This window comes from Brienomyrus brachyistius, chromosome 7 (genome assembly GCF_023856365.1).
Source record: "Brienomyrus brachyistius isolate T26 chromosome 7, BBRACH_0.4, whole genome shotgun sequence".
Taxonomy (NCBI): domain Eukaryota; kingdom Metazoa; phylum Chordata; class Actinopteri; order Osteoglossiformes; family Mormyridae; genus Brienomyrus; species Brienomyrus brachyistius.
Window position 1 is genome coordinate 16,222,129 of NC_064539.1, and position 24,810 is coordinate 16,246,938.

The window sequence follows — 24,810 nt, forward strand, 5'->3', positions numbered from 1 at the left end:
CATGCCGACTTCCCACACACAGGATAGAGGCGGGATTTGAGCCTCTAGTCGTGGAGGAGCAAGATTACAGTGCTTCTTGCTAAAGCAGAATAGTTTAAATTAAGTATTTGTGTATATGTAGTTCACAAACTAATAAATAATATTGCTTCAAAACATTTTTTACTTTTTTGTATTTCAATAAATTTTGGTACCCCTTTTTACATTAACCCTTTTTATGTTAGCCCTTTTTACGATAACCCTTTTTACGTTAACCCTTTTTACGTTACCCCTTTTTACGTTACCCCTTTTGATACATAAGGTGCATTACCGGCTGGGTCTGTATTAACCTGCCGTCGTCCGATCTGTGAGAGCTCCTGCTCTAGAGTAATATGTTTTGCAGTGAGGCAAATGCCCCCTATTTAGCCACAGTCCTCCTCCCCCAGCCTTCCACATTCTGGTGACCCCCCACCTCTGTGTTTCAGGATTTTGAGAAGGGCTCGTCCTGCATGGTCTCCCCCAGCAGCCCCACAGTTACCCCACTGGCTGCGCAGCACCACCTCCAGCTCCTGCAGCTCCAGCTGCAGCAGCAGCAAACGCAGACGCAGGTGGCTGTCGCACAGGTAATGCCGCCAAGGCTCCATGAGGGGCACTGTGACATCACTGAGACCCAATCAATGTCTGCGCACCAGGAGAGCATTTCCTGTCACATGATACAGACAACTCACCATCTTATTAAGACAAATTCATACATTAAAGATGCCCCTTTTATGATTCTCTTTTCTCGCTGATGTGAGAAATTGGGCTTTAAAATGCACCCGGTGGGGAGATTGACATGCAGTGTTAGTCACTGAGAGATTTAACCTTCCATGATCCAATAAACTGTGAAATAGAGCCAGGGAAGGTAACCAGGCAGTGACTTTAGTGGAAAGGATAATTTCATACTATTTGTTCATGCTTGTATCAGTCTGAGAGAGGAACACAGTGACTTTTACTTTAATGAAGTAATCAGTTTGTAAGATTTTGATAGATTTAATGGAAAGGAATGATCAGCAGATCTTTTACTTCATGCAGACAGGCTTTTTGGTGATGTTGCAAAGAGTCAAACAGTAATTGGTTTTCTTATTTCAAATTATGCTAGCAGATCTCAGTGCATCGGCTGCAGGTGGAGAACTAGCATGAAACCACTGGATTATGCAATTAATGTTCATTTGTTTTAATATAGAAAGAAAACGTATGTATAAACACCCCATAATTTCACAGGGAAGAAACAATGAGCCAGAACAGCTGTATGGTCCAGGCAGTAAACTGAGTGCAAACTCTGCTGCGTCAACTTTGAACAAACCCTTTGGAGGTCAGCTGGTTTTTCACCGCAACCAGGCGACCAGGCAACCAGGCGACCAGGCAACGTCATGCAGTAGTGGCCTCAATACCGACTTGGATTTTCAGTTGCATTTACATTAACTTTATGTAGCAGAAGCTTTTGACCAGCTGAGGCAAACAGCACATTACAAGCACAGAACTCTCAAGGAGTTGACTTGAGGAGGTATAAATGCAGCTAGACCGAGCTTCTGATGAATTTCCCGGTACAGGTGTAAGCAGTACAGGAGGAAGAGCTACACAACATCACCCAAACAAAGCAAGAATGTTTGGCTTCTATTCCAATTAGCGGAAAATGCGACATTAAGCACATCTGGGCATCATCGAGCAATGTAGGCGATGTGGTACAGGTTTTCCCGGAACACTTCACAGTCATCATTTCATAAAGGGTGGCCACATGTCCGCTAGGAAATTGCACTTTTTCACAAATATAAAACAAACAAACAAATTAAGTAACTAAATGCAGGTGGAGTCACTCTAGCTCACTACACAGATTACTGCAACATTGACAACTATATTAAAAATAATTTCTGCTTCAGAGACCAGTGCACTGTACGACTGAGTGGAATTTCAGTTTTCTGATGGAGCCTGAATCAGCCAATGAATAGACAGTGTGACATGGAATTTGCATTTCTATGTGGACACTGAGACTCAATTACCACTAGGGGGAGCTTTAAGCACAGAGAAATGAAGTCCTGAGGATATACGGAATTCTGAGAATCTAACCCTGGCATAAAATTGCATGTTACTGACATTTCGCATTTATTATTTATATTATCTTGGCTTTATTGTTTTCAGACCAATAATGTCAAAGAAAATTGGTGCCAGGATTTTTATAGTCTATTATCTTGTCATATTATGCAACCAAAATGGCTTAGGTCACCGGAATTGTATCTAATTTAAAAGCGCCGGGATTAAATCTGAAGAACCTTATTAGATTTGGTGTAACAGTCATGCGTATTTATGGGTGCTGTGCGAAACGCGTGGGTTTGTGGGTGTAATGTAAATCAGAAAATGTCAGTGATACACAAACAACAGCAAAGAGCAGCCAGGTGCACGGAGAGCAGCAGACGCCCTGCATCCTCGGCTCTTTGCCGGCTCGCTTCCGCCGGCTCCCACAGCATTCTCTTGCCCTGGCAGCTGCAGCTCCTGAAGGACCAGATGTCTGCAGAGACGGCGGCCCGGATCGAGGCCCAGGCCCGGGTACACCAGCTGCTGCTGCAGAACCGGGAGCTTCTGCAGCATGTGGCACAGCTGGTTCAGCAGCTCAAAGATCTGGAGGTCAAAGCTCATCGAAGGAGCCCCAGTAAGTGAAGGACACGACTGAGGCAGGACCAGGGCAGGACCGAGGCAGGACTGGTGTAGGACCGGGGCAGGACCGAGGCAGGACCGGGGCAGGACCAGTGCAGGACCGGTGTAGGACCGAGGCAGGACCAGGGCAGGACCGAGGCAGGACCGGTGCAGGACCGGGGCAGGACCAGGGCAGGACCGAGGCAGGACCAGGGCAGGACCGAGGCAGGACCGGTGTAGGACCGGGGCAGGACCGAGGCAGGACCGGGGCAGGACTGAGGCAGGACCAGGGCAGGACCGAGGCAGGACCGGGGCTCTGTCATTCATTTTCTAATTAATAACCGCTGTGTGACTTTAAAAATGATAATTCCCAAAATCTGTCTGACAGCCTCTGCTTAATTAGTCACTGAAATCTTGATTCTTCAGCCAGATGACTGACAGTGGATGTCATGCGCAGGAAAGACTCAAAGTGAAACAACGCTGACAGGAGGCAGTGCAGACAGAGACTCACGACGGGGCTCTAACACTGGCCGCCAGGCAAACCACTTACTTTACTAAGCTGTGGAAAGGAATACGCAACACCAAACGATGACAGGAACAACGAAATATTATTTACGAAATATGCCCTATTATAGGGGGGCGGCATGGTGGTGCAGTGGGTAGCACTGTTGCCTCACACCTCTGGGACCCGGGTTCGAGTCTCCGCCTGGGTCACATGTGTGTGGAGTTTGCATGTTCTCCCCATGTCGTCGTGGGGTTTCCTCCGGTTTCTCCCCACGGTCCAAAAACATGCTGAGACTAATTGGAGTTGCTAAATTGCCCATAGGTGTGCATGTGAGAGTGAATGGTATGTGAGTGTGCCCTGCAATGGGCTGGCCCCCCATCCTGGGTTGTTCCCTGCCTCGTGCCCATTGCTTCCGGGATAGGCTCCGGACCCCCCGCGACCCAGTAGGATAAGCAGTTTGGAAAATGGATGGATGGATGGATGCCCTATTATAATTCACATTATATAGACAATATCTAGTAATAGTAACGAGGGGGTAGTAATAATCATAATTCTAATGATAATAAGGATACTGACATCCTATCTAGGGCGTCCGCGGTGATCCTGCATTGTGCTTATGGTTATGGATCGATAATTAATATTCTTTTTTTATACTCTTACTATCATAAATACATAAAATACTGTTAAATTGGCTAAATATGCACTTACTCCATCAGAGTCCAGGCTTGAACAGCATACACTATCTCTGAGTGCAGGGATTAACAGTGCTCATTCTTCCTCTCGGCATGCAGTGTTTGGAGGTGGAATTAACGAGAGTCCTTCATTTGCGTTAATGGTGTACATTCACACTCAGGCTGCATTCAGACACCGGCCCTCCGCCCGCCTCTTTTCCGCGGGCGACCGTATCCATTGAGTGAAACGACCTTGCAGAGTTGCAGGTCAGGGCCACCTCCGCACGGGGAATTAAGCGGAATGTGTTTCACATTTACTTTGTTTCAGTTGTGTGCACCCTGGACCATATCTGGACTAGGTCCATGCGATAACATGCAGATGGTCCACTGAGTCTTATCAGAATTTCTCTTCAAACATCGGAGGGCGATTTTACTGCTGAGATAAGACCGCCACACATGGAAAGTTTTAGACGGAGACAGTTCAGGGGAAAAGTAAGGCTTACTGTAAACATTTCTGGAGGGACACACCATTAAAACAGGTTGTTCAGCCAAGAAAATAATGTGAAACAACAAAGCTTGAGTGTGAGTTATCTGCAAACCATTTGATTTCTGATGGTTCATCGCCCGGGGGTAGAAGTTGCACAACTACTGTGGTGCTAGTGAAACATTCTGGGGGGATGGATTGGGACCAGAGTAATTCCGCCTCCTTTTTCAGCTCATGTGGTCTCTCCATTTGGTCCTCCTCTTTTTTTGGACTCTTGAAATATAAACAGATGGAGAAATATGCTAAGTAATAAAGCTATTAACTACAAAAGAGGTGAAATAACGCCATGAAGATGTGAATCAAGTTTCTTTGTGTTGTACTCATTTTTGTGTGGTTTATATATACACCAGTCTCCCTGTCTTCCTGTTTCTTTGTCCTTCTCTTTCACATTGTCCTTGGACCCTTGGTTTTGTGAGGTCTGCCGTATTTATTGAAATGAAGTTTTCAGAACTGCCTGTTCAGGCTGCTTATAGAGTTTGATATCCTTATGAGCTTGTGTGGTCAGATCTTTCATTGGCATGGATGCCATCTCTTCAGTCATATCACTCTCTGCTCTAACATGGCCTAATCAGACTGATGGACTCTGGGTCAGTTTGTCTTGTGTGTAGCACAGGAATCTATACGGAACGTTTGTTCAGGCTAGAGAAGGTCTTCGCAGCATGACGGCAGCCTCATACTGCCAGGGCCGTGCATAGGTGTGTGTGTGTGTGTGTGGAACTTGGACACTTTCCCATGTCGTCCATATTGCACCCAGGTGCTCCAGTTTCCTCCTGCCAGGCTCACTGGTGTGTCTAAGTTTCCGATTTGCGTGGGTGTGAGCCTGGATAGGCCCTAGGGCAGCTCATGACCCTGAACCAGACAAGCAGCTGAAAAGTGGATAATTATGATTGCAATCCATTCATTCATCCATGTTCAGTTTAGGCTCGGGTAATAAAAAAATCTCTTTTTTTCAAGCTTGTGAATGATTCACAATTTCAGCTTTTATATAGTATTTTTGTCTCTTCTCTTCCCACATTGTTCCCATCCACTGGGAGATTCTGCCACCAGTGCCGGATGAAATTTGCTGTGCTGTCACTTTTGGTTGCATTTGACTTTCTACGAACTTTACACTTTCCGTACAGATGAGGCAACGTCCCCACGTTGTGTTTTATAGGCTCTTCCTGCAGGCGGAGACCAGCAGCCTGTGTCCAAGTCGGGTTGGGGGCTTTTGTTCACAAGGTGCACAGATGATTGGGGGTGCTGGTGTTTGCAAATCAAGGTTTTTTCTTTCATTTTGCTAGACAGAAAGTGTTACTGTAACAAATATCTGAATGTAAAACCTTAGTTTTACCATTCTGCACATCACATTAGAATCTCATTGAAACACACTGAAATGTAATGGTGGTTTGGCTTGTACTGCACCCTGGGCAAACCCCCACTTCAGCCCCCCCCCGCCCCCCCAAAAAAATTGAGTCTCTGAGTTCCACCCCCCATCGTCCCTGTCAATAAAGACATTTAAGACATTTGGAATAATACAAATCAATAACGATAAGGTGTAAAACTGATCTTACTAATTGCTTTAGTACTGTACAAAGTTAGCGGTGCACTATTTGACAGATTCTCCCACTTCCCCTACTTCCAGTGGTTCGACCTGAGGTCAGCCCAGCCCCCCCCCCCCCCCCGTCACTCCGAGCTTCTGAGCGCTAGCCTGTCTAACTCACAAATTACTATCCGGGCACCCAGTTCGACAAGGTCAATTGACCCACACGGTGGGGTGATATGATTGACATGACGTGCAAATGAGTGACAGAAAACCCTGACAGGAAAATGTTACAACCAAATTTTTTTGTGCGGGTGCCTGTGCCACCCCTGTGCCTGTCCCACCCCCATAGCTAAACTCGGCAGTGTTAATGATACCACTGCGACAATCCCCTAGGGCGACTGCTTTCGGTAAGATCACTGTATGATGTGACCTGTACTATGTCCCCCTTTCTAGTCGAGCAGGAGTCCATATGGAAGTCTGTGTCGGTGCGGTCCTTCTCGCTCAACCTGAAGAACCACTTCAGCCTGATGAAGGATCAGCCTGTTACCTCGACCCCAGCTGAACAGCCTGGGGTGGCCGTCCCGCTAACGCTTGGCGCCGAGTCCTACGTCAACCTCCTCAACCTGGAGGCTCCCAAGGAGGGCAAAGGTCAGACCAACGGAGAAGGCGGAGGGAACGGCCGGATTGCAGGCCTGTCTGACGTGCCGGAAAGCGAGATCGACACCAAAACCGACCCTCAGATCCTCAGGACAGTGGCTGAGAGGTAAGGTGCCATTTTTTCGACGTTGGTCCTCCTGACAATGATACCGATCAATAATTATTGGTGTAACATCAGTAATTATGTGAAGCTGAAATGAGCCCGTCGTTCCATGCTGTTTGCTCTTTGTATCTGACCACAGCTGCGCAGTAATGGAAGTCAGACGGCACCACCAATCATGAATTAGCTGGGGACAGTGAAATTTCCTCATTGGTTCTGATGGGGGAGAAGTTGAGTGAGAACTGTATACAGCACATTCTCTCTCCCTGTCCTCCGCTGTGAGGCCTGGCGGCCCAAGCCAAATTGGGCAGACCCCCTCCCCCACGTCTCCATTACTTCTGTGGTCTTTTCCATAGTTTAAGCTTGAAATTTGGAGTGACAGGCTTTTTACGTCCCATAATGCCTTGCATATCTTCCTTTGAAAGCAAGACGGTTCATTATGTACAGTACATTCATCATTACTGTCTTTGAGTGGAGCGCCAGCTCATGTCACGGACGCTTAATTGTTACAAGAGTAGCTTTGTCAAAAGATGCAGGCAGCACCGGCGTTCAGGCGGTGAAGTGTGTCAACACACCAGCACGGTCTCGCGAAGTTTTCACGCCAGTTGCCGTCCAAATTTGATCCATGCAGCCCGGAGACACAAAAGCCCCTTTGTGCGTAAGAAGATTGCAGGAAAATCATGTTTTTGGTACAATTACGACTTTCCTGATAGTTCTCAGGGGAGGCTTTATTTTACGGCCCATTCCAGTCGTTTCAGGATACTGTAAGTCACACGTTTGTAGATCAGAGACTTGAATCCTTGCCGTCTGAATCATTGCTGGGAGGTGAGATATACCTAACCCAGTTTCACTACCATCTTCCCGTCCATATGAGTTAACCATTACCCGTCCAACAAATTCACAGTTCTTTATATGCAGAGCACCACTAAATCAGTTTTTGAGGTAATTTACCCTAGTCAGAGGTTATTTTTGATACGACACAGACTGTACTTTGGGGTCAACAATTAGGAATACAGGAAACATAATTAGATGAAATGTGTTAGATCTTCTCCGCAAAGGGCCGGTGTGTATGCGGGTTTTCGCTGCAACTCCCTAATTAGGTCACTAATTAGAGGACTGATTGGCTGAAGAGTCCTCACACCTGGGTTTTACCAGCTGACATACAGCTTACCCCAAAAACCTGCATAAACACCGGCCCTTTGCAGATAAGACTGGCCACCTCTGTGTTAGATAATGTGTAAGCCACTCAATTGGATCGTTTTGCAGTTGCTTGTTTTTATCACCATAAATCCTGTGCTTTCAGAAAGGCACCTGGGTTTGCCCTAACTTTCCTGTATAACACTAATGCGTAGACAGGAAGCCAGTTTTACAGGCTGACAAGAAATCGTGCTATGAGTTCAATGTGGTCTTTAAGCCAGAATGTGACTGCAAATATGATGAATGTTTCCTGAGTCTGAAAGACGACACATGAACATATTTCTTTCTTATTCACTATAACATTTGGAAATACAGTACCAGTCAAAACATTTTTGCACACACTACAATTTTCTACATTTGCATATTACTTACTTTCCTTTACTAAAAACACACTCAGGATTCTTTGCTAACAAATACATTTACAGCATGTTCACCGTTTGAGTACCTTTATTATCAAGGTAATGTGATATCTTTGATTAATCAAAGTGACCTCCTCTAACAGTAATAACAGTAGAGAAAATTCAAGGTGTTCTTTCTACAAGGGGGATTACAGTACACGCTGCTCTGTTTCATGGGATAAAACAGGTAACTAGTTTAAAGTTAAAGGACAGTCTAGAATGTGACTCTGCCATCACCACATAATCATTTAATAGGATGTGAGACATACACTGTTCCATACTCTTTCCATGTTATAAAGGAAACCTGTTTTATTTGACTTAAATTGTATTCATTCATTTATAGTTCTTCACTCAATATTCCAGTGTTTAACAGGATAAAAAATTTGCAGTTTATGAAATAAATGGAAAAGTGGTAAAAACCTGTGGCATGCAAAACCTTTTGATTGGTATTTTGACACACATTCAATACATGCAATTACAAATTTTGTATTTTGGTAGTATTAAATATAGAAAAAGATGGATTCAATTAATATTTTGCATAAAAGTTTGTGTCATGTATTGAGGGTGTAAGTATGGCGAGAGGGAGTTCCGGTGGCCGATGAATAATAAACTAAAAGAAAGAGCAGATTGTCTGCTGAAATATGATGGCATAGAGATATTGAGGCCTGATCACAGAAATAAGGTAGAGATGTAACAGCCTGCATCACAGCATGTTCAAACCTCCTTGTCTGGAGCTGTAAGCTTTGGGACCATCAAGCTTCTTCATATCTGAGTGTAAGAGTCTGCATGTGCCTTTCATGCCAGTCTTCTCATTAAATCTTTATTTTAATGCTTGTACAGTCAATTCTGATGCCTAATGTGTATGAATTGCGTATTTGTAACCTGCAAAATATGGCTATTTGGGATTTACATATTATTATTAGCAATATAAGCACTGCAAACAAACGTAATATTTCCTGTAGGTTTGTGAGACCCTTATTGGTACATCAGCCAGCCATGGCTTCCTTAGCTGCGTGATTGACGTCACAGCCGCGATTTTAGAGGGGAATAGATTTGCCATCCAGATGCGATCAGATGAAAACAAACGAAAATAGCGACATCAAGAGACTCACCAGCCCCTTCCCCCCAAAGTCAGCCTCCGGAAGTAGAATTGATCTCCCTGATTGGTCTGGTGTGTGTGTGTGTGTGTGTGTGTGTGTGTGTGTGTGCGCGCGCTCCTTAGCCCTGGCCGGCTGCTCCATGCAAAGCTAAATTAAGGCGCTGCTTTAAAAAGGAGAAGTTGACCTTTTCGTCCAGTTGGCCATTCATTGATTCCCTCGCACGTTACACAGAGTCATCGCCGCCACCTGCCTGCGGGCTCTGGGGGGAACCGCTCACTTCATCTGAGCTTTCAAGTAAAGGCTGAATAGCAACAACAGTATTTAATTAATCTGCCTAACTTGTGGCTACCTGTGGGGAGTCAGGCACCCAGCGAAGCCCATTCTGCGCCCGGATATGCTCACGTAATTCCGCACAACACCAAAACATCCATCTGTCTTCCAGCCACTTATCCTGAGCAGGGTTTTTTGTAGGGGGGGGGGGTGCAGGCACCTATGCCATGTAGCACAGGGCACAGTGTTGCAGCACATCCTGTATGAGATACTAGTCAGAATAAAAACATCAAAGTGTCAAATTTTGCTCTTTTACGTTCCAAGAAAACTATATCAATTGTTTTCCATAAACAAATTAGAAACAAATGAGCAAACTGTCATAAATAACCAGCATAAGAACAAATGAATAACAGGCAAGGGTGATCCACACTTCTTCTATATTTATTGGTTCATAGAATGTGAGTTTCTGATAACTTGATGTCTTACGAATGTCTTTGCAGCATTTGTAAGAAGTTAATTCCTCATGCCCACAATCCGTTCCTCAAAAGCTGTGTACTATGTGCATGTTTGACGTTTAAAGGGTTTTTGAGATAATTGTAGTTGCCCTTCACACACTGCAAGTCACTGGCGCTATATTAATAATAGAATCCATATTAAAACTCTCTAGTTTCGGTATGACTGTGCTGTGATGAAGACAGGGGAGAAAGCTCCAGAAATTCAAAATCCTTCGTAAAGATTTTTTTATTGCTTTACTGTAGCTTGTAAAGGGCAAAAAAAATGTTAAAGGCTTTTAACGGTCTTTTTGATCCTGGTAAATGAACTTTCTGGAAGATACGCCTTGTAATATCGAATCTCTCACAGATTCAGCACTGCAGTGGGACTCTTGGTTTCTTCTTAGCAGAAAAGACCAAGCAGCAGGTGGCTGATTCCCACAATGCAGCCGGAAGCGAGTAAAGGGCAGTTTTATTGTTTGGATGGGTCCTGTTCTTAAGTTTCCGGAGTGAATCAATATTCATTGCATGGGTGGCCTTAGACATAGCGCACTTGTCAGAGCCCCTGAGCAGCTGCTTGGTTTAGTCATACTGTCTCATACTATCTTCGATAAGATCAATCTTTTAACAAAGGCGTCATTTATTTAAGCTGGTTTGTTTATACATCATAGCTGGTGCCATTTCAGAACCAGAATCCTAAAGATACGCCATACAGTTAGGAATTTCATGTGTTTGTTTCTGTAACGACGAGAAGGATATAAACATTTGGATGTTTTACTTATTAATATTATTCAAAACATACTGTATAAATGCTGGATTTGGGTAGAGCACTGTTTCAGCTCTATAGATTAGATCTGTTAGCTGAAAGGACACTGGAAAAAAGTGAACCTTTGTAAACAACAGCTTGACCTTCTGTCTGTAGAGTTTTTACAGTCACCTATACATACAGTAATGGTCCTTCACTGCAGCATCAGAGACACACGGGGGTGACTCATGTCCTCCGAGACACACCGAGAAGGGAACTGGCCTCTCCAGCTCACTGTCACACACGCGGGATGCCAGGCCGGACCGCTCATGTGACAAGGAGAGGGTGAGGATGGCACTGTGTTTCACTCGGCCCTCCTCTTACAGAAAGAGCCTTGGCAAAGGCAGGGTGTCGGTAGTCGTTTCCACCCCCCCACAAACCCCCACCCCCCACCATTTCCTGCTAATGGCTTTTCCAAAGACAGGCCTTTCCTTGTATGTAACACAGTTAGCGTCTATCTAGCATCAGCTGGCTCCAATATGGCGGCTCGTTAGCTAGTTATTTTATGGCACAAGTGCTGCATGGTCACAACAGAGGTGTAATGGGTCGTGTGCCCGTCGGGGGGGGATCACACACTGTTGTGTAACACTGAACGCAATTGTACACCTGACACAAGTTACATCACTTCTGTTTGTCCATCTTGAGTATAGATTTCTCTGGAAAAACTTAACTGTACATGTCAGTGAAGGAACAGAAAAAATGAGTAAAGGGGACCACAGGAAAAAAGATACATCTGTTTATCTGGGCTGGGGAATTCCAGCAGGCCGCAGCTCTGACATAACGCTAACGACAGTTACTCACGCAGATGTCCACATTTTGGCTACAAATGCTTTTTAACTCGGAGGGCAATACCAGTGACCTTCACGACGTTTCATTTGCAGCAATAGAAAAGAAATTGCATTAGCATTCTTTACTGGTACTTCCATCTGTAGATAAGAAGGGAGTGCAGTTTTTTTACCCCAAAAACCACATTTTCAAAGCCAGGGAAGAGATAAGGTGAAGTGCACAGGTGGCCTGGGCATTGTTTAAGGCAAATAAATGCCAGTCACATGAGGTCATCTAGAGGGTACAGTGCTTAAGCAGATTCAGAGAGTCTCTCTCTTTCGGGTGTTAATTAAACCACTAGGCCAACACTTACTAGTAATTATGCTCTCCTGCGAAGTTTAAATTAGGATTGTGGTTGAATAATTTGCACTATAGCCTTGCACCTATAGAGCTGGGGGTTCAGATCTTGCTTGCTCTGTGTGTGAAGTTTGCATACTCTCCCCATATGCAGGGGCCGACTGGTGGGGAGCCGTTGTAGTTGCAGCTGCCTCAGGGCCCGCGTCCCCCCAGCGGTGTCAAGGGCCCCCCTCGGACTGCAAATGTCACATATGCGCAAAGCATTCGTGAGGATTATGGTGCTCCTGCCATGCATGTTATATTGGCTTGTGACATGCTACTTTTATATCTCATTTCATGCACACAATCTCATTATGGTGGAAGACATAACACAAAAATATTTTGTGCAATACATAAAACAATTTTGAAATGTAATAGTTCGTAATGTTTTGTAGTCAAACAATGTTGTCAAGGCGTGTATTTAACGAAAAAAGCATGTTTGTGGAATTTGCTAACTATTGCAGTGCATGATGGGTACGTTATGTGGAGGCTACTTAAATATCATCTGCAACAGCTGCAACTGGTGTAGGCAAACCCAAGGTGTACATCTGGAAAGCATGACCATGGTTTTATCCCAGGGCCCAGTGTACAGTTGTTCCTTCATTGGCTCTATGCCTACACTCTGCAAATGCTCTATGCATGCTCTCCCCATATGCTCTATGCAAACAGTACTTTCCCCATATGCTCTATGCAAACTCTCCCCATATGCTCTATGCATGCTCTCCCCATATGCTCTATGCATACAGTACTCTCCCCATATGCCCTATGCATGCTCTCCCCATATGCCCTATGCATACAGTACTCTCCCCATATGCTCTCTGCATATTCTCCCCATATGGTCTATGCATACAGTACTCTCCCCATATGCTCTATGCAAACTCTCCCCATATGCTCTATGCAAACTCTCCCCATATGCACTATGCAAACTCTCTCCATATGCTCTATGCATACAGTACTCTCCCCATATGCCCTATGCATACAGTACTCTCCCCATATGCTCTCCGCATATTCTCCCCATATGCTCTATGCATACAGTACTCTCCCCATATGCTCTATGCAAACTCTCCCCATATTCTCTATGCAAACTCTCCCCATATGCTCTATGCAAACTCTCCCCATATGCTCTGCACATGCTCTCCCCATATGGTCTATGCATACAGTACTCTCCCCATATGCTCTATGCATATTCTCCCCATATACTCTATGTTTACTCTCCCTATATGTGGGCATATTTGCTCTGGGTACCCCCATTTCCTCCTGAAAAACACATTCTTGGACAATATAGCATCAATAAATTCTCTCTAATGTGTGAGTGTGCTCTGTGATGGACTGACATCTCACCAAGAGTGTGCTCTGTGATGGACTGACATCTCACCAAGAGTGTGCTCTGTGATGGACTGACATCTCACCAAGAGTGTGCTCTGTGATGGACTGACATCTCACCAAGAGTGTGCTCTGTGATGGACTGACATCTCACCAAGAGTGTGCTCTATCTGGTACCTTGTGCTTTCTGGGATAAGCCCTAGGCTGACTGTGACCCTGAACAGCCCAAGTGCCTTACAGAATAATCGACGGATGGGTTAAAGAGTTATTAAAAGCTGTGAGAGGTGTGCATGTATTAGGCAGGAAGCGTGGTGTGTGTGTGTGGTGTGGCTCAGTGGATTATGATGCTGTGCCTGTGATTTAAAAATCGCAGGTTTAAATCCCTGGCTCAGCAGAGTGATGTCACCCTTGGACCCCTGAGCGGGGCCCCTAACCCCCACTTGCTCCAGGGGCTGACCCTGCTCTCTCCATTGTACCTTTAGATACCAGCATCTGCTAAACAAACGTAAGTCATAGTAAGGCTTCCTGTTCTAGACACTAACACATTGTTGAATTTATGTGTAATATGCCTTCTTAAAGTTTCAATATTATTATTTTTAGTAGTAATTTGTGTGCCAGAGTTAGTGCACTTTATTTCTTTTGTGTACGGTGAATGTAGTCTTGTCACTTTTCCCGCCCAATTCCCATCATTCAACAAAAGAAATTCCCAGTAAAACTTTCAGTCACCTCCAATCTCACCATCACAATAACTCATATGTTCACAACTGATAGTTCAAAATGACCTTTAAAGCACTTAAGTGGTCCGATTATGCCTATTATTGCAATTTTACCTCCAGCTCAATACCGGGTTAAACACGGTACTTATCTTGTCATTGTGGTGGGCAGTTGCGGTGATGTTTAACAGATAACCATTTCCAAAGCAATAAATGGTTTTCCAAGTCCTATTTTTTCATACAAACCCTTATTATAAATTCATTAGGAATTCTGAAATAGACATGAAAATTATCAAGCTCCATTACATTGATTTATTTGTCTATTGTGTTTTGACCCTGTACAGGAAAGAGGTTGGAAGATGGGTGGATGGATGGAGGGATGGATGGATGGATGGATGGATGGATGAGATTACAGGTACACAGGAATGTACATATATTGTATCAGGTGTCACTTCAGCCGTTTTAATTTATGAAAATCGACTGCAAAACAACCCAGTAAAGCTCTGAAGGAAATAATATAACTTTTTTTCTTCATAAATATTGGTGATATGTTTTGATACACAGTTTGGTAGATATTAGTCACGTTATTATTTATATATACACACTAATTATATACTTCTACAAACCTGTTTTGCATAGGCCAGTAGAATTTTAAGTAGGAATATTTCTCAAAATACAAGCAAAGCAGATGGTTTAACCAGTGAACCTTTTAGTTAAAAACCCGCAGACTTGGCTGATACTATTGTGACGGCTTTGCCTTCACAGAGACCATCCTGGCCCTTCTGTCGCAGTCTTGGCTGATATTATTGCGACGGCTTTGCCTTCACAGAGACCATCCTGGCCCTTCTGTCGCAGTCTTGGCTGATATTATTGTGACGGCTTTGCCTTCACAGAGACCATCCTGGCCCTTCTGTCGCAGTCTTGGCTGATATTATTGCGACGGCTTTGCCTTCACAGAGACCATCCTGGCCCTTCTGTCGTAGTCTTGGCTGATACTATTGCGACGGCTTTGCCTTCACAGAGACCATCCTGCCCCTTCTGTCGCAGTCTTGGCTGATATTATTGCGACGGCTTTGCCTTCACAGAGACCATCCTGGCCCTTCTGTCGCAGTCTTGGCTGATATTATTGTGACGGCTTTGCCTTCACAGAGACCATCCTGGCCCTTCTGTCGTAGTCTTGGCTGATATTATTGCGATGGCTTTGCCTTCACAGAGACCATCCTGGCCCTTCTGTCGCAGTCTTGGCTGATATTATTGTGACGGCTTTGCCTTCACAGAGACCATCCTGGCCCTTCTGTCGCAGTCTTGGCTGATATTATTGCGACGGCTTTGCCTTCACAGAGACCATCCTGGCCCTTCTGTCGTAGTCTTGGCTGATACTATTGCGACGGCTTTGCCTTCACAGAGACCATCCTGGCCCTTCTGTCGCAGTCTTGGCTGATATTATTGCGACGGCTTTGCCTTCACAGAGACCATCCTGGCCCTTCTGTCGCAGTCTTGGCTGATATTATTGTGACGGCTTTGCCTTCACAGAGACCATCCTGGCCCTTCTGTCGTAGTCTTGGCTGATATTATTGCAACGGCTTTGCCTTCACAGAGACCATCCTGGCCCTTCTGTCGCAGTCTTGGCTGATACTATTGCGACGGCTTTGCCTTCACAGAGACCATCCTGGCCCTTCTGTCGTAGTCTTGGCTGATATTATTGCGACGGCTTTGCCTTCACAGAGACCATCCTGGCCCTTCTGTCGCAGTCTTGGCTGATACTATTGAGACGGCTTTGCCTTCACAGAGACCATCCTGGCCCTTCTGTCGCAGTCTTGGCTGATACTATTGCGACGGCTTTGCCTTCACAGAGACCATCCTGGCCCTTCTGTCGCAGTCTTGGCTGATACTATTGCGACGGCTTTGCCTTCACAGAGACCATCCTGGCCCTTCTGTCGTAGTCTTGGCTGATACTATTGCGACGGCTTTGCCTTCACAGAGACCATCCTGGCCCTTCTGTTGCAGTCTTGGCTGATACTATTGCGACGGCTTTGCCTTCACAGAGACCATCCTAGCCCTTCTGTTGTAGTCTTGGCTGATACTATTGCGACGGCTTTGCCGTCCTGAGACCGTCCTGGACTGCAGCAGACTCTCTCTGGTCACTCTGAAAGCTCCAACCCTGTCTGGACTGACAGCCTGTCTGATGGTCTCACGTTCCCTACTCTCTTTGGGAGCCCCCAGTTTGTTCCTCCCCCTCTTAATCTAGAATCACCCTCTGCCCCCGCCCCCGCCCCGATCCAGGGGGCAGTTTAGCACAGCATGCACATTTGTCCTGTAAAATACTCACATTTCCTCCCAGCCTCATTTCCCCCCACCCCCCAAACCGTCTGTGCATCAGGGCTGCAGAGCCGTTACTGTATCTGAGTACCACCTGATTCATGCCAGCACCTCACGCGTGTCCTGTCTGTCACGTGTGTCCTGTCTGTCACGCGTGTCCTGTCTGTCACGCGTGTCCTGTCTGTCACGCGTGTCCTGTCTGTCACGCGTGTCCTGTCTGTCACGCATGCATGCATCTGGCTCTGCTTACCCCACACGTGTCCCTCGCTCAGGGCGCATGTACCATTAAGGAAAGCACATCCCTGGCTCTTCTTGGCAGTCACTGCCGAATGGCCGAGGAATGCTTTGATTTGTGCACAGTGCATGTGGGGAGTGACAGGAGGGATGTGAATTTTCGTGGTGAGGTGGATGCTGTGAGCGCCTCCTCTATTTGCCCAAGAGGCTGAGTGTGCATTAGCCTGTGAGAGAAAGGCTTCACATAAGCCAGTTAAAGGTTAGCAGGGTCTGCTGTGAAAGGTCTGGCATGGCCTTTTAGCTGCAGCTACGTATTTCACTTTATTTTTGATTCATTTTAAAGTCACAAGAACCCTTTATGTACTTTGGTACAGGTTTCCTTTGGTTAAATTATGATAAAATTGTAAATGAAATAGTTAAGAAGTGAGAGCCTCATTTTGGCCTTTTTCACTATTTCAGGGCCTGTGGATTCCACTTTTCCCTTACACTAGCGGAACCAAATGTAAATGACATGAAAATGTGACTCGGTCGCACGTTAACATTGGTCTGGTGGGGCTCTGCAGGGATCTGCTACTATTCCTTTATTTTAAAGCCGTCCACTTCACTATATTTGAGCATAAGCAGAAATGGCTGTCGCACAGGCCAGTGGATGTGTGGCTTCTCAGTCTGCAGTCCCTAATCAGTTAAACTCTCCACTGAACCGTTATTTTCCACCAAACCAAGCTAATTTAACATTCTCCCTCATCGTTTGTACTATTAGTGGTTCAAAGGACAGCCAGAAAGCCAGCATGTATAGGAACCAGTCAGGACTGCCTCGCCCTGCTTTGTAAGCTGGGATAGCTTAGCTTCTGCTACAGTGTGGACATCACAAAGTCTAACTTCCATGTGTGAAATTTAAATCTCCTCAGAAGGTCTCTTTCAACCATAAGACCTGGAAACTTTGCTGTTAATAGGATTTTGTTACATTTTTTTCCACCAACTGAGAATTTACGGCCCTTGTAAAACATAGTTATTGCTTTTGTTTATTCATTTCACTCTGCTATATAGTGCCGTGCGGCTCAGCAGGTTACAGAGCTGGGCCTTTTTCCAGAAGGTTGTGGGTTTAAATTGATCACATTAGACCTGTGAGCAAAGGCCTTTAACGCTGCCTGCTCTAAGGATGCTGGCTCAGTCTCTACTTTGTTCCCAGGATTTCCTCATTTGTACATTACTTTGGAAAAACTGTCTGCTAAATACATGAAGTATGTTTACTGGCTGTAGGTTACTCTCTGCTGATGATGCCTTTTCTCCTCTCAGCTCTTATCGTTTCCGTTTACCTCTAGTTCACCGTGACAGTTGTTGCATTTTATGCCGCATCTGTAAACTAAGGTGTCTGCCAAACATTCGTTGAAAAGTAAAATTAATGTAGTCACCGAAATCTCCTGCATCAGCCCTGCTGCCCACCACCAGAGTGAACGTGACGCACTCCACAAGGCAGCCAGAGATCTTGGTGATGCAGTGGCTGTAACAAAACTGCAAAAACGGCTTGCACCTTCCATTCTCAAAATGAGCCAAAATGCATGCAGAAATATGGTGCTTTTATGACCGACAAACATGCTTTCTAAGTAAGGTGCATTTATTAATGTATAACGTTTCACCTAAATGAAGTTTTTATGTCATAACTTTTAGTGGCTGTTAAAAAATTAGATATTAATTACAATATTATTAATAATTGAATTATGTAATGAAATTTATTATTATTAATAGTAAGAGCTGTGTAGCTCTACACTTTGAAGCATGGCTTTCCAAAGAATTTGATTTATATTAAATATGTGCACACATCTTATTATTTGACAAGGCCATAACTCTTATACACTGAAGAATTGTTGTGCTGTTCATTCACAGTGTCCAGATTTTAAACATGTGTCTGTAGTTTCCTGCAGGCCCTGAATAAGATTCAAAAACACGGATGGGGAAAACAGGGGCTTTGGCTTCTCCGAACTTTGAAACCAAGCAGATCTGCTGACTCAGACTGCATGCAAATAGGAAAGGAAAATGTATTACACAGCCAGGGTGGATCTTATATCATTCACACTCGCATTTTAGGCATTTGCACCTAACAGAAGGAAGAAACCCAACAGGTAGGATGTTTATTCAATGTACTGGCTGAAACTTGAAAAAAGGGAGTCAGATGGAAGCTTATAGCTACCAGGTCACTGGATTCTTCATGTCCTGAACACACGGCCTTTCCTGTGCAAGTGGTCATATGGCTCCCAGGTGCCCAGCCCTAATTTGGAACGCGAGCTGAGTGGGGCGTCTGACGTGGGGCGCGCTCCCTGAACGCGAGCTGAGCGGGGCGTCTGATGTGGGGCGTGCTCCCTGAACGCGAGCTGCGTGGGGCGTCTGACGTGGGGCGCGCTCCCTGAACGCGAGCTGAGTGGGGCGTCTGACTCGGGTCGCGCTCCCTGAACGCGAGCTGAGTGGGGCGTCTGACGTGGGGCGCGCTCCCTGAACGCGAGCTGAGTGGGGCGTCTGACTCAGGTCGCGCTCCCTGAACGCAAGCTGAGCGGGGCGTCTCACGCGGGGCGCCTGACGCAGCCCTGTGTGGCTGCCTGAGTATCTTAAGAATGGGCTGGCCCCCCATCCTGGGTTGTTCCCTGCCTCGTGCCCATTGCTTCCGGGATAGGCTCCGGACCCCCCGCGACCCAGTAGGATAAGCGGTTTGGAAAATGGATGGATGGATGGATTTTTAAGAATGGGGTAGGCCTGCAGGAGGCGCTGTGGGGCAGCAGTAAGGGTCTAATCAAACCGGCTGTTTTATCACACGCAGCCCCAGCGGGAGCATATACACCCCCCTTAACCCCCCCCCCCTCGCCCTCACACTCACTGCTGGAGAGCACCACCCAAAGCAGTGGGAAAGGATTTAACTGAACTCCCTGGGAGGGAGGATTAGACAAAAACCACAGCAAAGTTTACAAAGGAAATACTGATGCAGAATTTGCCGCCTCGCTTGTAAACACATCACCTTCGCCCTTCAGCGGCCGATGGCTGAAGTCATTCACAGGTCAAAAGAACTTTGGGCTTGACATGGGAAAGTGATGCTAATTAAAGGCTTTATTTCCACCGTGACGCTGTCTAATGTTTTTGGACATTTTTTGTCCCTGTTCCAGATTTCAGCAGTTTATCCCGAAGTTGAATCCCCCACCGGCCCCCATCAGCCGCAAGCGATCCCTCCGAACCCTCTCCCCAGTGAACAGGACAGCCCCAAAGGTGGGGGGCCCGGTCCCCTCCTGCAAGGCGCCGAGTTCGGTGGCCCTCAGCAACGGTACGTCCGTCCCGGATGTCAGGGCAGGCTCCGTCTCCCCATGTGACCTCCGCTCGCCTGTTAACGCAGAGAGCGGCTCGTGCTCCCCCAGCGAAGACCCGGGGGTGCAGTCCGAGGAGAGGTCTCAGCAGGAGGCTCCGTTCGCCAGCCTGCCACCCGGCCCCCTGTCCGTCTCGAGCAGCAGTCACAGTGACCTTGGCGGCGGAGCCAGGCCCCCGGAGGGCTCCGGCCACGGCGTGCCCTTCTGCTCCCCTGCCAACGAGACGTGCCTCCACATCAGCCTCTCCGAGGACGAGCTGCTGGACGCTTCTGCTGAGGAGGACAGGCTGGAAGATCCAGCAGCGAGAACACGGCGGGACGCAGAGTCGCCCTTACTGTGATACACCCAGGATGCTGGGACTGCAGGCACATGTTGCAAGTGACCAGAGATGAAATGTCCCTTTTAATTAACTTTCTATTTACCCAGAAAGCACAGAGAGGTCATATTCCATGGACGCAGTAAAAATGTGCAAAGGAACAAAATACCTCAGCTGAGCGTATGCTCTGATGACATCACTTCCTGCTGGGTTAACTGGACCTTTTATTCTCATCAGTTTCTGGACAAGCTGAATCAGAATTTTCTATATCATCGTTTTAGAACAAAGCACCAAGTACATGTAGGTCATCGCTAAGTAAGGAAATAGTTTTAGATCAAAAATAATTTCTCTGCAATTATTTGACAGGAGCCACCAATATTGACAATATTACATCACAGCATCAGCTGTGTAGCAAAGGAGCATATTCATGCTCTCCTTATATTTGAATGCCTTTAATGTAATTTCCCCTATAGGATAACTTGCTTCTAAGGAAAGGCAGATGACAATTGTAGGAGATGAACAGAAAATGGGCACTCTTAAATAGTTTAAAATGTTTTTTCCCCTGTTGAGGAAAACTTTTTGTGAATGGCACCAAACTGTGTTTTTTCCTGTAAATTACTGTAAAATACCATACATGCCAGGGTTAGGAAGGTTAGCATAGGCAGGGTACGAAGAGGGAGAGGGCATGTCAGGAAGACTGCAGGAGTAATAGACACAAAGTGTTAGCAGTTAGGAAGGAGAGTGAACTGAAATGGAGAGACCATGTGATGGTACCTAAAGATGTTTTAACAGGTGACTGTTGGTAATCTGGCCAAGGGGCATCGTACTGCCACTGGAGTCACATCATGCTTATGTGGTTACATGTGTGACTATGTGGTCATTCTTTTCAGCGGTACAGTGCTGGATGTTGTCGCACACTTATCCTAAAGGAAAGCCTCCTTGTCTTTGCACTGCAAGTGTGGGTTGGGTGAAGATTTTGGACAGTCAGTCATCTTCATTATTTCAAAACATCCTGGTTATTTAATTTTCTTTATTTTCCTCTCTGTTTTTCCTCTAGTTTTAGCGAGTAAAACATTAAAGCAAAGGAAAAAAATGTAGAGCTCAAAACATTTTTTTTCCCTAAAATATCAAGAAAAAATTGCATTTGAATCACCGATTTATTTGTCCCAGGCTGTGCTGAGACTGTAATGCTGCTCATATGGAGGGAGGCGGGGCTGTAGGCTGCACACAGCCGGTCTGTGATTTCCTGTGAGTGTCCCTGCTGCATCCTCATCCACTGCCAAGCGTGTCTCCTCATGTATCACTGGCAGGGAGAAGAGGAGCTCCAGCAGCAATCTGAATCACGCACGGCACTGAACCCAGCTTCCACTGCACTACATATGAGCGCCAGTGGCTGGCTTGGAAGCCTTGCTGTTTCTTGAAGGCTGATGATACACGGGGCATCTTTTTGTGCAGTGTTACCGGGCAACTGTTGCTGACAAATGTTGCTCGGACACTTTCCACTTGATATTGGGCAACATTCTTCTACTTGAAAAATTTTAATCGGCTGAGGGCAACTTTTTGCGATCATCCAGATGCAGATAAGTTGCCCTTTGTCACACCTGGTTGTCAGTTGCCTGGCAACACTGCTCAAACAGTTTCCCTGTGTATGAACACCACAAGGATTCTGACAATGCCATAACAGAAGCAGAGTGGGGAGTCGATGAGTAACAGTGAGGAGAGGGGTAGAGGGAGCACACCCCCTAAAATGTGGTGAAAATGGCCTGGCATTGCTGTGCTTTTCGGTAAGACAGACATCCTGGTTTGTTCCCAACCTGAAGTCCTTGTTGGCAAGAAAACATAATAGCATATTAGAGAGGTCTACTGACAAGTGTGGATAATTTTTGACGTCTTTAACTGTCCATTTAACTGAGATATGAACAATAAATATTTTAATAGGAACCTGAACCACTAAGAGTTAAAGCATCTTTTTAGGTAGTAAAAGTTATACCCTGGAGATAAGGAGTCATCTTTCAAGTCACATCCAATCAATGGGAGAAGTTACACTCAGGAAAAGATTGTCACGGTGCCTTAGTAAATATTTAGGGAAGATATTGGAAGTGGAAGCAATTTTATTAAATTTATAACAACTGTGACTTAGAGAGTATTAAATCAGCCCAGTGTCAATTTGCTGTGATGTTAAAAAATGACAGTGAGATAACCCCAGTGCCTTTGATGTAGGCCTGCTTGGGGCTCATGTCTTGCATTTAAAAGCTGAGCACACTGAAGCTTTCTGCCAAATGATTCACAACTGGCTCCAAGACGGCCCTCAAAGATGGGCTGGTCCGTCTATCTCTCATAAGTTCTATGTAAAGGATATACATTATATCATAGGGCAGATTTTCATCATTTACCAGAATTAGTAAATTTACATTTACGTATTGAGCACACTCTTGTGTCGACACACAAGGCAAATTAAGAGGAGCACTGAGATAAGAAGGAAAATGTAAAAGCAGAAAGAATATCCCTTCTAATGGAGTCGTCTTCACATTGGTTGTAAAATTTCTCAATAAGCACTCTCAGTGTTGTGTATGATCAATCGACGAGTAGTTCACCTGCCTTTAAAGTATAGTACATGTCTTGGTAGAAGACACATTAAAACTAAACTCTTGATAATTTCCATTATAGAATTTTTGGCCTCCTCTTCACTAAGAAATATTTTAAATATCGAAAAGCACAGAGAAACCCAAAACATACAACTCTTAACATCACTCTGCACTCTGCAAGACCACCCCATGTCAGTGTGTAAATGGCAGCAGAGGTTTTTGGTTAGGTGTCAGTGAAATGTAGTTTCGGGTAATTCTAAAGAGACCCAGTTTTCCTACCTGCGATTTTGGCCTGCGGGGTGGGGGGGGGGGGGGGGGTAAGTCATGCAGCACAAACACACAGAGGGAGGCTGAGCTGCTACAGTGTTACACACACAGCTGCATCATACTCAAGCAAAATACTTCAGTGTTACATACAATCTTGGAAACCAATGGTGAAGCCAAATTAAAGGTACGTTCTAAAGCAGTGTTACAGGTAACCTCAAAGGATCTATACATTGACTGAAATCTTTGTTGGCATTTACAGTAAAAACCCGCACAGGGATCCATCAAAAAAACTGAAATCCAGCAATCGCTCAGGATTACTAACGGACAACGAAGTGTGAGCGGAGCTGAAGGAGCACAGAGACAGGTGCGTGCTCTGTGTGCCTGCAGAGTTATTGTGTGGGAATGGGGGACGTCCATCCAGGAAAGCAGGAGTCTGGCAGTCTGCAGGGCGAGAGAAGAGTCGGGGACCAGCGCCGTGTGCCTGACGCCCGTTAAGTTCATACATTAGTTATCTCCCCAGGGTGGCCAGCGTTTACTACATATTTCATTCTGCCGAGTAGTATTGCGCTCATATCCTGAATGTTCAAAAATAGCTTCCTTCCTCACATGAGGAACTGCTGTGTACCATTGTGGCTGTATTCATCTCAATCTCAAGTTTTCCATCTTGAGGGAACATTTTGCAAGACCGAGTCTGTATTTTAGTCCATTTTGTTAGTATGTATCATACAAGATAGATCGTCTTCTGTCCCAGTCATTGGTTAAAATAAATCGTTCAGATGAGACATGAATAAATTAACTTGCCTAGGTAAAAGCAAACAGGGATGAATGTTGTTCCTTTTGTTGTTATTTAAAACTGTCATGGAGATCTGACAAATAACACCTGACTGCTACACAAATGCAGTTCTTCAGTTTAAAGAAAAATGTAATTCAGCTATGCTTTGTGCCTTTTCTGACTATTGAAACTCTGCACTTGAAAAATCATTCATTATGTGCGAGCATAATAAAAAGTACTTTTGAAACATAAAGCCAGTACAAAGAGAGTAACTGAGTAAGGATGTTCATAAGATGCGTTTTTATTTATGATATAATATTACTGAAGTATAACACCTGCATACTGTGTACAGTATATTTCTTTTCTATATATGTGACATTTCCAGCTTAGTTTTTCCCAAAAGAAAACTTCCAAACAGTCCTGAACTTGGTAAATTATTTAGTAGTACTTTGACAAAAACGATTAGGTGTGTTTCCTAATGGCTGAGATCTGTGGTGGTTTCTTGGAGACACCAGTTCAAGCAGCACCTCACCAAACAACAAAGAAACATAAAGCATCTTCCTTTGCCAATGTATCACCACAAAGACGTGATGATTTCCACAATTCCCATGTGATACCAAAATAGTGCGGCAATTCAAAATACTTTCTCAAAAAGCTTATAGATTTCAATGTACCTTCTGATTAGTAGTTGACTGGATACTTAGGGGATATGACGTATTCTTTGTACCCATCTAGTGAAGCGATGCCTCTCCGATGGTGCGTCACATTCTTACACAGTGTGTACTTAATTTTGTCAGAAGCAAAATACTTTACTGGCAGTACACTGTTACTGCAGCATGTATTGTATGTGAGGGGTGATATTTTGATTGA

General features: G+C 45.2%; 1 protein-coding gene across 3 annotated transcripts in view; it reads left to right on the forward strand.

Moving 5' to 3' along the window:
• The window catches only part of si:dkey-34e4.1 (carboxyl-terminal PDZ ligand of neuronal nitric oxide synthase protein), a 56,743-nt gene extending 33,543 nt beyond the window's left edge, over positions 1-23,200 (forward strand). For all 3 annotated transcript variants that reach the window (XM_049021080.1, XM_049021079.1, XM_049021081.1), the window contains 4 exons: positions 462-599; positions 2,497-2,662; positions 6,342-6,651; positions 19,806-23,200. In XM_049021080.1, the coding sequence (XP_048877037.1) occupies positions 462-599; positions 2,497-2,662; positions 6,342-6,651; positions 19,806-20,340 (1,149 nt within the window). In that variant the 3' untranslated portion in view covers positions 20,341-23,200. The remainder of the gene's footprint in view (positions 1-461; positions 600-2,496; positions 2,663-6,341; positions 6,652-19,805) is intronic.
• The last annotated feature ends 1,610 nt before the right edge of the window (positions 23,201-24,810 follow it).